The sequence below is a fragment of the Hypomesus nipponensis genome, chromosome 21 (assembly GCF_054491055.1).
Source record: "Hypomesus nipponensis isolate SF chromosome 21, ASM5449105v1, whole genome shotgun sequence".
Taxonomy (NCBI): Eukaryota; Metazoa; Chordata; class Actinopteri; order Osmeriformes; family Osmeridae; genus Hypomesus; species Hypomesus nipponensis.
Window position 1 is genome coordinate 8,985,139 of NC_140381.1, and position 14,208 is coordinate 8,999,346.

Sequence of the window (14,208 nt, forward strand, 5' to 3'; positions counted from 1 at the left end):
CAATATAAATACTCTCGTATACTGCACCTTTTTAATCCGTAACATGAAGGTTAATGTAGAATTTGGTCACTTTATCTGGTGATACAGATCTGCATTGTCATCAACAAGAACAGAAATTATGAGTAAGCCTGACACAACCCAAGCAAACCAGGTAAATCATATTAATAACTTGGATATGGCGTAGTTCCATGCCCAGATGATAACACTTGTTAATTTGAGTTCCTGAATTATCAGGAGAAAGGAGTGAAGCATCCCTCCAAATACATTTCTTTTGTACTGCATGTATCGCTAAGACATGGGACAAAATTCAGAGTTCAGGTAAAGCAAGAGCATTCTTCTTTTGGCATTGTTTACATTGATAGGGACAGTTGAAGAAACAGGAATGCCTAGAGGCCTGACGATGAGAGGTTGTGTTCATGTAAGATATGGGTCTACAAGGTAAGGAAATAAAATGAATATTTTACTGAAAAGTTCCACTAGATGGCAGCAGCATTGCAATATTGTACAACAACCGTATTTAGGAAAATTGCAGATAAGCACTGCAAGTTTAAGTTTGTGTTCACACAAACAGGTTTGTATCGATTAACGGTAGTGCAATTGCTCTGTTAGTACGTGTGAACGCTGTCAGTCATCCGTAACCTGGTGCGGACCGGAGGACCGCTTGAAAAGTAGGTCTCTGTCCGCTTCTAAACAAATGCAACACTGACCAAATAATAATAAACACAGAACAAAGAGGCAATAATTAATTATCATTTAAAAACCGTGTGGAGGAGACATAAAAGTAATTTTTCGGTTATTTTTAACCAAACGAAGAGAATTAAGAAGTGTCAATTTCTAGCTTAAAGACATGGAAGGATGGCCATCCTTGTAGCCATTTTTGTTTGTGGAGGAAAAATTTGACTTGCAGAGTAAAATGTTTACAACAAATTCCAAAGGGAAGTTTACAGGGTTCTCATAATAAAAGAGAAAATCCTTTGCAGTAAGAGAATACGATAATTCAAAAAGATAATAATTTAAGTCATTAACAAACGTTTTTGCCTTCTCACACTCAAAAAAGAGTCATTTATGTTGTGTTGCGTTGTCCATACCAAAAGAAAGCTGACATTTGATAAGTTGGATTAACCCCTTAGTGATACCTTTAGTGAGTGAGTTAAATTCTCTAAATGGGACCGGAAGGCCATGGCGTGACAGAAATTGTTCATATGTCAGTATATTGCCAGATCTATCAAACAAAGAAAACATTATGAATGCCATTCTCAAACCATCCAGAGAAAAACAGGGATTTGTTTTTAACTGTAATATCTGCATTGTTCCAAATGAGTGTTTTATGAGGTGAGAAGTTGTGAATGAAACGCAGTTTCCATGCAAGAAGACATTGCACAGGTAATTTGGCCGGGGCATAGTTACATCTTAAAACAGAAGAAAGACCACCAGTCTGGTTAAATATAGGATTGTGGATAAAACACCATAAAGACTTGGGATGTATAAGACATCTCCTGATCCAGCCAACTCTCAATGAAATTGTGTCTGTGAAGTCCAGGAAATCTAAACCTCCTTGGGCTTTGCCATCAGAGCACCTCCTTCTTAAGTTTGTGAGGTTTATATGTCCAGACAATGTCCAGAAAAAATAATAATATATATATTCATGATTCATTATTAACAAATAAATAGAGTGAGGGATATATACTAAGTGAGAGAGACTGTCTGCCTTTGATAAAATAGTTTTACCAAACATTGATAAGTCTCTTTGCAACCAAAAGTTCAAAATACTTTTTGTTTTGGCCATTTTCGCTGTACGGGTTAACTGCCGTCTATCTGTTCCATTCAGAGTTATGTGAATTCCAACATATTAAACCGTTTGTTTATCTGGAATATTCTTCATGAGGCTGTCATCACACTCATGCAAAGGTAAGATCTCACACTTGTAAATGTTCAGCTGGAGGCACTTGAGAATGCTAAACCAAAGTTAAAGCACAAGACAGCTGATCTTTGTCTTGCATAAACAAAATTGAGTCATCTGCCATTTGTGCAATTTTAATTTTTCTTTAAAAAATATGTATACCTTTAAAGATTACCCTCGAGATTATGAACTATACTTAATGCCAGCAATTCTGTGACCAGGAGAAATAAGAAGGGAGAGACTGGGCATCCCTGCCTTATTCCACGTTTGATCTCAAATCTATTTGTCGTATTTTGATTAATTATAACACAGCTATTTATATCCTTATGAAGCATTTCAACAATATTCATAACATAATCACCAAAACCAAATAAGTTTTCAAAAGAGATGCATGTTCAATAGTGTCAAAGGCCTTGCAGAAGTGTAGAAAAGGAAGAAGAGCCTGTGGGTGCTCTTCATCAGCATAGTCTACCAGATCAAGCACGCGCCTTACATTGTTTGTTCTATGACGACTTTTCACAAAGCCAGACTGTGTTTCTGATACATCACCAAGGCCAGAATTAAGTGTATGTGCATAGACTAAAGCGAATATTTTATAATCAATCGTTAACAGTGAAATTGGACGCCAGTCGTCAATACACTGTGCGTCTTTATTCGGCTTAGGGATGAGTGAAATAATTCCTTGTTTCACAGTGGTAGTTATCTCCTTTTACTCCACACATTCTTCATACATACAAAGCAAAGGACCCTGAATATTCCCAAAAATGCATATTGAATTCCACTGAATGACAGTCTATACCAGGAGCCTTTCCTTTTTTCATGGAATGGAGAGCTTTCCTTATTTCAGCAACAGTTGTATTAGAATCACAAACTGCTTTGTAAGTGCCATTGATTATCGGAATGTATTAACTTATTTTCTCAATGAACATGCTGCAGTTACTGGGATTAAACTGGGAAGTGGACAGACCTTTGTGAACCTTTGTCAGTAACAAATTCTGAAATGAACACAGGGTCATTAGATTTGGTACCATTTAGGTCAAGGTTTTTCTTTGGCCAGTCAGGGTTTTTCTTTAGCCATTCCTCTTTTCCAGTGAACAAAAATAACTACAGTTATTCTCGCCCTCCTCTAACCATTTGGCTCTAGATCATATAAATGCCCCTTTAGCTAAATCCAAGTGCAACTCGTCAAGTTGCAAGCTGTTGTTTTTCATTTCCACTTTTTTTTCATCAGTAATATTCATCCGACCAAAGATGTCAAAACGGACCAGTAATAGGATGGGACGTCACAAGATGCAACCCATTAGAGTAGTAACAAAATGACCAGAGGGCAAGCGAGGAGGTAAAACTCCTTATTAAAGAGTCTCCTGGTGGAAGAATCTGCTGTACAGCATTACCCTCTACTGGTGGAGGAGAGAATTACATGAATTAAACAGGAGCACGAGAGAGATGAACAACACTGCACCACTTCATGTTACAGTTCATCATATTTTATTTGAACACAAAGAAACAACAGCAGTTAAGATTCATGTTCAAATGTAATCAAGTAGAATAACATAGTAAGTTGACTAAGCATTTGATTGGAAAATATGAGTAGAACAAAATACAATGCTATTGAAATAGTGTAAATGTACTGTATACATACAGATATTACATGTTTACAAGATAAGTAAATTACTTCTGATATCAGACCCTGTAAATCATTAAGAACATCCTACCTATAATTCCCTCACTCATATTGGTCTTTGTTATTTGTACCTTGATGTTCATGTTATAGGTTGGTAGTCTTCATGACAGGAAGGTTGTAAACACATGCTGTTCTACTGTTCCAGATAGAGGTGGTGCCCTCTCTAATGACTCTGATGTTCGACGGTTACAGAGGCCTTCACTGGTGAGATCATCAGAGGGTGGAGAGGGCAGCCATTACCAATGCATGGAAAGACTCTCAGGGAAGATGTCCGTGAATGTGTGCAGGTGTATGTTCCTATCAGGGTCAGAGCATTCCAGCTTTCCTCCGTCCCAGTCCAGCTGCACTCTGATCCTCCGGGGTTTCTGTCTCACTGTGAGAACAGTGACCGACCCGGATGATGACGCTGCTGTGTAGTCACCGTTGTAGAACCAAATTCCCCAGTATCCACCCAGTTTGTCTCCCTTCCTCTGGACAGACATTCTGGAGTCAGAGCTGCTGTGGGGTTTGGTTCGCAACCACAGAGAAGAGAAAGACAGGAGGCAGGCCACTTACCTTTTCACTGTGTCCTTGTAGTTCTGTGGAGATACAGAAGATGAAGCTAGACACTCATAAACACACCCAGCCAGCCATTCCATACGAACTAAGAGAGATCAGTCCTGACCTGCAGGAACGAGATGTCTTCAGCTCTCAGCTCCTCCTCTATGACTCTGATTGTGTCTGAAAGTGTTGATATCTCTCTGTTCATCCCCTCAATCTTCTCCCTCATCATCTGACTCTTCCGCTTCTCCTCCATCCTCAGTGCAGCTATCCTGGCCTCCTCTTCCTCTCGTAGAAACAGGAGAAGGTTCTGAAACTCCTTAATCTGCCTCTGTGTGCTGGGTCTGGATCTGAGAACAAGCAGGTTCATAAAGCGTTTAGGTGACCAGAGCTTTCAATGTCAAAACAGTCATGTATTATTACTCAACTTTTTTTACCTTAAAGTGTTCTGCTGTTTGATCACAGGTATGTTTAACCGTATTAAAGACTTCCAGCTTCTTCCGTAAGGATTTCAGAGCAAGCTGGAGTTTCTCCTGGAATGAAACAAAACATGTTTTCGAGGAAAGGTTGTGCATTCTCTCATATGTGAGAGTGATGAATACACGGGGAGATCATTAGAACTGTGTCTGTCCGACACAGGCTGGTTGTATTCAGCCGGACATTTTGTGTGAGACAGGTGTTGCTGTTTCACTAACCATCGGAGATGAAAACACTGTAATATAAAAGACATGATTGAGGCAACTCATATGCATCTATGTTAACTAAACTCCTGCTTCTTTACACACAACTTGACACTGTAATTGTGATAGACCTCATTCCAAACGTTACGTCATACAATATCTCTTGTGATTTCTTACAGAAGGCATAACATGATATAACATTGAACGTTGTGTATCATGTTTGAGAGATACTTGAATTGTACCTTATGATTTCGTGCAGCTTCATCTATGGGTCTGAATGTGTGGTTAGGGTGTAGTTCTGAGTCTCGACACACCAAACACACTGGCTGTTTATCATCCAGACAGTAGAGCTTGAGTTTCTCACTGTGCAGACTGCAGAGCACCTCAGTCCCTGCTGAAGTTCTCTGACGTCTCTCCTGTAAGAAGGACTCGCACAGGTTCTTCAAAGCCAGGTTAGAAGGAAGTAAATCCCTTGAAGATTTTCTTCTGCAAACTGGACGATTCTTTTCCTTATTCTCCTTCCAGTATTCCTGCAGACAGGCTTTACAGAAGCCGTGGCTACATGTCAGGATGAAAGGGTCTGTAAAGATGTCACAGCACACAGAACAGGAGAGACCCTCCTCTGGGAGAGATGAGCTGGATGCCATTTTGGCACATACTCTTACATTTGCTTTCATTTTTAAGTTTTATTCCTCAAAACTTGTTCTGATTCAGTCAGCAGTGCGTTAAAGTCTCTGTTGATAACAGTATTCCCTCCTGTAGTTGAGTAAAGACAGGTTCTCTTTCTTCTCGGTGCGAGTTGTACTTTAGTTCAGTTTTCTCTCATAGCAGAACAGTGATTCTCAGAGCCTGTCAGTGACCAGAGAAAGACTGATGTCTACTTCCTGGATTCTGACAGGTGAGTCAGGTAGTAGGTGGAGCTTCAGCAGACCAGGAAGTAAAGAGAGACAGCTGATCTGTTCCTTCTCAGGAGAAATTCAAACTCGCCCCTTTCACCGTTGATGTGTGTTGCATGCTGAATGGCTGCTGTTTAATTAGCAGAAATGACCTTCACGATGTGTACGTTTTTATGAGACACTGTTAAGTAAATCGTCTATTAAAGAATGGCACAGAGTCATCGGATTCAAAGAAAGTACAATTCTTGCCAGCAAGGAGACAAGTTTATCGCGATACAAAGTTGTCTGGGTCTCTAGTCTTCATGTAAGACCATTCAAACATATAAGTGGGACGTCCCCTCCCCCTGCATTCCTGCTGTCGAGGTGATTGATCCCAGAGTTGTTGCGTGCGTGCCCGTGTGTGTGCGTGTGTGCGTGTGTGTGTGTGTGTGCGTGTGTGTGTGCGCGTGCGTGTGTGTGTGCGTGGGTCCCTTGCAGGACCCTTTAGGCTGACCAGTTGGCCCACTCAGTACAGATAAGATGAGCATATTTATGGCATGTCTAGTAAGATAATGGTCAGCCTAGGTCAGTTTGTTTATGTAAGCCTAGTGTTATCTATAGTTCATGTTGAGGGGGTTATCCTTTGTGCTGACAAGGAATGCTAAGCACCAGTAATATTCACTATACAACGTTACATTCTTAATTTCTCTGACAGTCTCTCTCTCCTGCCTCTTCATTCTCTCCCTCTCTCGTTCCTTTTCTCACAAATGAATTCAAACAGACACATACACACACACACACACCTCAGCTTTTTGAGGTCCTCAACAAGCTCCACAGTCTCACAGCTCTTTGACATGGTCATGTAAAATAATGTTCAGTGATAGTTTTAAAAGCTGTCCAATCAGGCTGCAACCTGATCCATATGCCTGTTGTTTCGGTTCGGTGGTATATGCCAGTGTGAACACTAAGCGAACATGTATCATTTTCATATAATTTTCGGTCCGGACCAAGAGAACCAGGAGAACCAAACTATAAGTGTGAACATGACCTGAGAGGAAACAGCAGGGAGCGCTAGAGAGCCTAATTTAAGACTTTAGGAGCCTAATTAGAGACTTGTACAGGGGTGGATTTAGATAAACAGGGGTGGTTCTAGGTATTTTCACCTTAGATGACAGGAGGTGGCAGGAGGCATAGAGTGACGGCGTGACCTGATGCCACCATAAATGATTCTAACATTGTGGCTTGAATAATGCAAATAATATGAATATTATTGAATGAAAAGTACTATAATGTACAAATATATATTTTAGGCATTGGGAGATTGGGGTGACAAGTCTTGGGGTGGCAGCCACCACGGCTTGCCACGCCTTGGTTCCGGAAGTGACAGTGACTCATTTCATCCACTACATGATAGCCTTGTGGTTGGCAGCACACTCCCTGAACCTGAGTGAGTAAGGACAGTCTAGGACACTGGATGTCAGTGTGGTTCCACCACAGCTACATCCTCCTAGCAACGTGAAGTTGTTAGTCTGACCTGCGTGAATGGCCCCATGATATGATTTGGAAAAATGCCAACCAAAGTGGATATTTTGTCAAAACATTTGGAATTGGGACATGGTGAGACCGTCCTGCAAAGTTTTACTCAAACATGCAGGGTTTGGAGAAGTTGAGTCATACTTGTAGCTTCCAACTCCAGCTTGGTTGGGAAAATGTGGATCACTTTCCTGCTTGTTGTTCAATTGCTCCCTTGGTGGTTTGTAATCTGACCAGTTGGCACACCAGGTTTCTGGCAACATAACTAGGCTACAGTATCCGGTCTCTTTTGTTTCTTTGAGGGAAAAATATAAACGGCATTTGAACCACAGCTGGTAGAGGTCAAATGTATCTTTATCGCATGCAAGAGACACTTACTGTATCCTACATCTATATGTTCAGACAGTTTGGATATCAATGAAACTCCTTTGTTCCTTTGTGCTTCAGTGCTGCAACTCACACAGACACAGATACAGTAAATGTGAAACCAATATACAGAAAGTCTTCATCCCTTATAGGCTACCTTAGTTCCTTACACTGATATACTGGGTGGGTAGTGATCACTGATAAGAACAGGGTGGGGTTTTTACATGGAACACGTCTGACTTGTTCAACGCTGTTCCAATGTGTAACGTCTCCACAGCGACAGGCGTTGCTCAACAATGTTGCATACAGTACTTGCTCGCAACAGGATTGTTGCAGAGTGTCATTTTTAGGAGTCTGACACAGATTTCACTCTGAGTGGAGAAGGGGCTGGATGCATGACGCAATGCAGGACAGGAACTCTAAAACCAACAAATTGATGACGGTGTTTGATCAAGTGGCAATGGAGAAGCAACTGAGAGCAGCGATAGGGGTTGAAAATTCACATGTCGCTAGCATTTGGCTGAGCCTCAGAGAAGCAGAACGGAGTTCGCAAGTATTCCACGCTCTCTCATCGTTGGTAGATTCCAAGTTTTGCTGTGTCCGCAGATGTTTAGGCTTTCACAGATAGCTCTGATGCTAGGCACTGTCTGTGACCTGGGGCCGAGGTTAGGAATTTTTCTTGGCCTTAGTGTCAAACTTAACACAGCACAAGAATAGGCTGTGGACGGCATTGCTTCCCTATGAGGCATTTTTCTTCTCACCCCCTTTAAAGACAAATATTGTCAAATGAGCTTGGTGGTTTATCAGTTTAGTAATTATGTCAGACTTCAATAAGTGACAAGGACATTGATCGCAAGCATTCTCTGACCATGGAAAATGTTGTTTGCCAACTCCAGTGAAGCAGTAGCCTGGCTCTGCCGTCCTACGTACTTCTGCTCAATTTTGATTTTGCTTCTGTACTCTCTGGCCATTCAGTACGTAAGTCCGATTTTGCAGGTTAATTTTTAACCGGCCAATCAGCGAACAGAGGGAGTGGCAGAAAACAATGACGTTGATGTTGTGCGCTAGTTTGTGTTGTAGTTCCGTAATGGCGGCGGACAAAGATGCGAGCAAAGTTTTGCTGAGTTTTGTTGGTGGCCATGATGTTGTGGCCCTCCTCCTCACGGGGTTTGGGAAAAGTTTGATTTTCCAGCTACGGCAGCTAGCTCTGTTACAGTAGTGGTGAAGGAGTTGGCTAAGGTGAACGCTAGCGATTGGTTATGGTAGATCAGAGTGGCTCTGGGCAGATCCAATAGTTTTAAATTTCAACAGAGTACCCGCCTACAAGGAAGTCAATGCTTCTCAATGGAGCGAGGCCAGATTCTCTGTACAAATGAAATGTACGAGAGTCTGGTTAGGACCAGGCCAGTGAAGCAGGGCAATCCCAGAACACTTCAACAATCTAAATGTATGCTGTTACCACCAAATCACAAACTCAATTTATGTTTTTTTTTTTTTTTTAAACAAAATCTATTATTTTAAACATCTCTAACACGGCATGAGTCAGACTTCAAAAGTTGCTGTAAAATTATCTGGGCAGTTTAACAGTTTACACAAAATTAATTACCCAAACAGTAGTGCAAACAAACAGTACAATTATGTATTAGATGCAGAGTAAACGGCCCCGACCTAAACTGTATGCACAAACATTTTAACAAAGAGATTTTGATAATTGGATGTGTCTGTTAACTATTGTCAGAGTAGGCTATTAACATGGAAACCAAAACAATGATTTAAAACGACTGAGGCAAAGTCTGCATCCAAAACCCATGTTACCTAAAGCTGAGGTCACCACTGAAACTCTAGTGTTTCATCAACAAAGACTGCAATTACATTCTCCAAACAGTTCACAGAGACTGGATTACTTTATAACGAGAAACACCTGAGGGTTTCTCCCATTCTTAATGTCCCTTTCTTATCATGATCTTTCCTTCTTGAAAACACAATCACGGGTTCCATTATAATATATGTTCTTTGTTCAAACATATGAAGTCTTTGAGTATTCTAGTGGGGGTGGTGTTTGTGAGTGAGTGTGGAACTTTTCGTCGTCGGAACTGTTTGTGTTACTTGCGTTTCAACGCTAGCTAGGCAGTTTCTTGCTATCAGTACAGAACTTTGCACGTTTTACAAAAGGCTTCCATCATGAACGCAGAAAGACACATGAAAAAAATACATAGTAACACACTCACACAAACACACACGTCCGACACCCCTGCCCAAATCCACTGCTCTCAGAGTTAGTGCAAGGAGCAAAGTGCAGCAGATAACCGCTCCACGTACTAAAGGCTCTCTTTGTACAGCCGGTTGGTGTTTGCCTCCCAGTCAATGTTTATATCCGTGTTCCCTTGGCAACAGAGGCTCTTGGTGAGTAACACACTGTGCATGTTCCAGCACTGTTGAAATGAGTTGACCAGCGGGGTGTGGTCCTTCATAGAGTTGTTTCGCCACACCAAGGGGGTAGTAGGTTCAACAATTCGTACCAGCCCCTCATTGAGTTGTGTTTGGAGAGGTGAGCTGCCAGGTCAACATGATCTCCAGGGGCTTACCCTTCAACTTCCCCATGGCAAGTTTTGTTTCCCCACATCTGTGTTTGCAGCCATTGTCTACCAACATCCTGACAACCCCCACTCTTATCTAACATGAAGCCATCCGTAGTAACCCGGGGTTGTCATGCCTACGGACTAAATACATGTATGTGATGGAAAAATCTCTGGCTCCTTTGTGTGTGGTGTTTCCCATGTCAGTGAACTCACTTAAGTCACGCAGTAAGAATTTATATTCACCAGCAGATTTATTGTCAGAAACAACACATTCATTCACAACAGGGGGCCAGCAAATGTCCCTCAGTGCAATTCACCCTTAAATCTCATCCTGATTTCAATACGTCAACTCCAGGTCAAGCTTCTAGTGAGTAACATTATGTTAGAAAATGACAGTGCTAACACGTCAGTACCCCAACACATTTTCTTTGGATTGACAGCTATGCTCTTTGTAACAACGCGTGTGAGTGAGTGGGTATTTCTGAAAACGTCCTGCTCTGCTGGTAGTCGAGCATCTAGCTGGATGAGCGCACTGTGGTATGTGTGACGGTGGTTTTGGTTCCACCTGTGGAGAAGACAGAGTCATGTTAGAGTCAAGCACAGAATCTACTGTTACGCTTACACTGCTATTCACATAAAACTGCATACAGGGTCTATATTGTGTACATACTGAGGAAGATATTTACCTGACACAGCGGGCCTGCAAAGGTGGAGCAGGAACAGCAAAAAGAGACAAGTGTGAGTGGTCAGAATGCGAGAATCTTCCACACAAACCTCTCAGTTTAATCCTCGAACCTAAACGTTCCTTTAATTATCAACCTTTTTGTACTCAACTTTAGGCTGACTATAGGCCGCACGACATTTGACATTGTGAGGAAGGACAGGAACGATTTGAATGTCACCTGGATTCCTCGGTCTCCAGGAGGTTCCTGTAGGTGGCGATCTCCTGCTCCAGCCTGGTCTTGATATCCAGCAGCATCCTGTAGTCCTGGCCCTGCTGCTCTATGCTGGAGCGCACGTTGCCCAGCTCCTGCTCCAGCATGTTGATCTGGTTCTGGTAGCCGGTCAGCATGGCGCTGTAGCGAGCCTCGGTCTCTCGCAAGGTGTTGTCAATTGCTGCTTTCTGCAACGGGGAGAAGAGAAATGCCAGTCACTGACGAGCTGCACCTGACGCTAAAGACACATGCTAAACCCCTGTGCTAATATCTGTGAGCTAAGTAAAGGCCACCCACGTCCATGCTATTATGATAGTGTCAGCAAAGCTAACCTTGCTGTTGATACTGGAACCCATTAAGAATTCGATGAGACAAACCAGACCTTGCTAGACGCTAATGCTAATGCAATGGGTTCCTTCAAGATTCTGATTGTGATTTATTTCCTCGGATGTATATTCAGGAGCCAATACAAAAATATGTTAGCAGTGTTTCCCAAAACTGATATTCTTCATCTTAGCTTAACATAGTTTAAGTGACCTACAGTTATGAAAAGGGTATTGCTTGGAATGAAAATTCCCAGCTGGTTCCAGAAAATCTATGAGAGCAAAGCTCTGGGTCAGCACCACTACATTCCATTAGACTTATTCACCCTGCTTTCTGTCTTTCAAAAGCAGGGCCGCGTCCATAAAAGGGCTTTTGATAGAACACAGGCCTTTCCAACTTATTCATCTCTCTCCCTCTCTCTTTTCCAACGTTTTGGAAGAAAGCACGATAAAAACAATTCAGTCACCGATCCAAGGCCAAAAGTCATGGGCAGCCAATCAAGCTCTGTCGTCAGATTCTTGACCCACCATGCTGAGCTGCGACTGCAGCTCGATCTCCAGGCCCTGCAGGGTGCGTCTGAGGTCATTGACCTCTGTCTTGGTGGTCTGGATGGTCTCTGTGCTGGCGGCCACCTCCTTGGACAACGTCGTGGACTAGTAGGAAGCAAGCACAAGAGAGCGTTACAATGGAACATCTTAAATCCCCCTAAAAACGTAATCTCTTGAAAAAACTCACTTACCACCGTCTGGCCAATTGTAACTGTAAATCACAGTTTTCAAAGCGAGGAAGTCTTTGAAGACAGTGCTGGGATTTGATTTTTGGTGTGGGAGCGTGGGGGAGGGAGTGTAGGCAAGTAGAAACTAGATTAAAGGCTACCTGATTGTGACCGGTTACCTTTTCATTAAACCAGGTTTCCTGGTCGCGACGGTGCTTGTCAGTGATGCCCTCGTACTGGGCGCGGATCTCGTCCATGATTCTGCTGAGGTCCTGCTGGGGCGCGGCATCCACCTCCACGTTGATGGTGCCCGTGAGCTGAGCCCGCATGGCTGCCAGCTCCTGAGATATACGACAGGTGGAAAGGTCAGAGGTTAAAAGGGTAACCGTCGTTGACACTTCAGTCCCTCCGACGGATTTTCATGCCGTTTCTGCCATTCGTTCTTTATCTCGTCGCCCTTTTTCGATTCCGACGGAGACCGTTTGGTGTGTTTGCAGCACCCACCTCTGCGTGGTTCTTCTTGAGGTAAGCCAGCTCATCCTGCAGACCTTCGATCTGCATCTCCAGGTCGGCCTTGGTCAGGGTGGTCTGGTCCAACAGGCGGCGAAGGTTGGCGATGTCAGCCTCAACGGACTGGCGCATGATCAGCTCGTGCTCGAACCTGATTGGAGACGGCGGAATGGTGTGAAGCGAGGATACTTTCTCCTGGAGGAGGGCCGATGTGTTTGAAAGTACAAGGTCCTTTTGCGGTGTGTTGAGAAGCTCACTGTTTTAAACAAACTCCTTTAGCAGTGTTTATCTAATCTTGATCAATTTTAGTACTCACTTGGTCCTGAAGTCATCAGCTGCCAGTTTGGAGTTATCAATCTGGAGCAGGATGTTGGCATTGTTGATAGTGGCACCATTGATCTGAAAGTACATGATTGATCGTAGTTCAACAAACATTATTTGAAGAGCCTTTGCAAGACTTTGCTCAAAAAGGATGTGGAGTTAAACAAGAATTACACATTTATTTGTGGAAAATTGAAATAATTTCAAAAAGCTTTTTATCTCTTAAAGGACTATCTGAAGCCCGACTACAAACACACTAATTGACACACCCTCAGCCGGTTTGCCACTTTGCCCAGCCATTAGTCCAACTCCTCAGAGGTATTGTGGTTTTAGGAGTCTGAGATTTTGCATGCAAGGAGAAACTCTCTCAGTCTCGTTCCTTAACAGTACCTGTATAATCCCTGGCCATAACCTATAATCCCATATACAAACAACATTTGAAGTTGTTTTATACAACTTTTAGAACAGTCAGGGAAATCTTAAACTGTTAAAAGTCATTCGAATTGTGGAGCCTAAAGATGGGCTGGTGGACCCTACCTTGTCCTTCAGGTCGTTGATGATGGCCCAGTAGTTGCTGTAGTCCCTCTCAGCGGCTGGTCCCTTCTGCTCGTAGTACTCTCTGATCTGCAGCTCCAGCTTGGAGTTGGCTGCCTCCAGGGAGCGCACCTTGTCCAGGTAGGTGGCCAGGCGGTCGTTCAGGTTCTGCATGGTGGCCTTCTCGTTCAGGTGGACGGTGTTCTGGTCCAGGGCGCTCGACAGGTCGAAGCCGCCGCTGCCGCCCCCGTAGCCCCCGCCGTAGCCACCGCCAAAGCCCGAGGAGACGTGGCGGGCGCTGGAGGACGAGATCCGCGTGCTGCCGCCGGCGCCTCCCCCGTACACGCTGTAGGCCTTGGGGGCGCTGGACACGTAGCCCACCCGGCGGGAGCTGATGGTGGAGGCTCCGCTGCTGGGAACGCCGCCGGAACGGTAGCTGTAGCTCTGGAAAGACATTTCGTCGGGGCGAGTCAGGAAGATGAGAGGAGAGGAGAGAGAGGACCGTTAGGAAAAAACCCTGAGCCTTCAGGAGTGTGGAGGTGGACACAAGGAGGATAACGACTCATATAGTCCCGGCTCCGGGGCGGGCCTTGGGTGGAAGGGAGGGTGGGAAGGGGAGGAAGGGAGGGAGGGAGGGTGGGAGGGTGGGAAGGGTGGGACTTGGCTTGAGGGCCCTGTCTCATAGCATTGACACGGCCCAGAGTGTGTTTGC

At 43.7% G+C, this 14,208-nt stretch overlaps 2 protein-coding genes across 2 annotated transcripts; both read right to left on the reverse strand.

The window, feature by feature from the left end:
- Positions 1-3,393: 3,393 nt before the first annotated feature.
- On the reverse strand, positions 3,394-6,535 carry LOC146237810 (uncharacterized). Its single transcript, XM_084685968.1, has 4 exons — positions 6,483-6,535; positions 4,249-4,474; positions 4,140-4,162; positions 3,394-4,054 (listed from the first exon to the last, which is right to left on the reverse strand). Exons 1-4 carry the CDS (start codon positions 6,533-6,535, stop codon positions 3,955-3,957), a joined length of 402 nt encoding a protein of 133 aa, XP_084542094.1. The 3' UTR covers positions 3,394-3,954.
- A 3,854-nt stretch (positions 6,536-10,389) lies between these two features.
- Positions 10,390-14,043, reverse strand: LOC146237811 (keratin, type I cytoskeletal 19-like). The gene is made up of 8 exons (XM_084685065.1): positions 13,500-14,043; positions 12,958-13,040; positions 12,636-12,792; positions 12,311-12,472; positions 11,944-12,069; positions 11,060-11,280; positions 10,844-10,857; positions 10,390-10,722 (listed from the first exon to the last, which is right to left on the reverse strand). The coding sequence occupies exons 1-8, from the start codon at positions 13,950-13,952 to the stop codon at positions 10,673-10,675; spliced, it is 1,266 nt and encodes a 421-aa protein (XP_084541191.1). The 5' UTR covers positions 13,953-14,043; the 3' UTR covers positions 10,390-10,672.
- Positions 14,044-14,208: the final 165 nt, after the last annotated feature.

Bases quoted from the DNA above. Each gene is read 5' to 3' on its own strand.
- LOC146237811 (XM_084685065.1), bottom strand. From the start codon at position 13,952: ATGTCTTTCCAGAGCTACAGCTACCGTTCCGGCGGCGTTCCCAGCAGC. The intron at 12,793-12,957 runs GTGAGTACTAAA...GTCTCCAATCAG, and splicing joins GCTGATGACTTCAGGACCAA to GTTCGAGCACGAGCTGATCA. The intron at 12,070-12,310 runs GTAACCGGTCAC...GCTTCCTACTAG, and splicing joins AAACCTGGTTTAATGAAAAG to TCCACGACGTTGTCCAAGGA.
- LOC146237810 (XM_084685968.1), bottom strand. From the start codon at position 6,535: ATGTCAAAGAGCTGTGAGACTGTGGAGCTTGTTGAGGACCTCAAAAAG. The intron at 4,163-4,248 runs GTCAGGACTGAT...GTATCTCCACAG, and splicing joins AAGACATCTCGTTCCTGCAG to AACTACAAGGACACAGTGAA. The intron at 4,055-4,139 runs GTAAGTGGCCTG...ATGTCTGTCCAG, and splicing joins TACAAGGACACAGTGAAAAG to AGGAAGGGAGACAAACTGGG.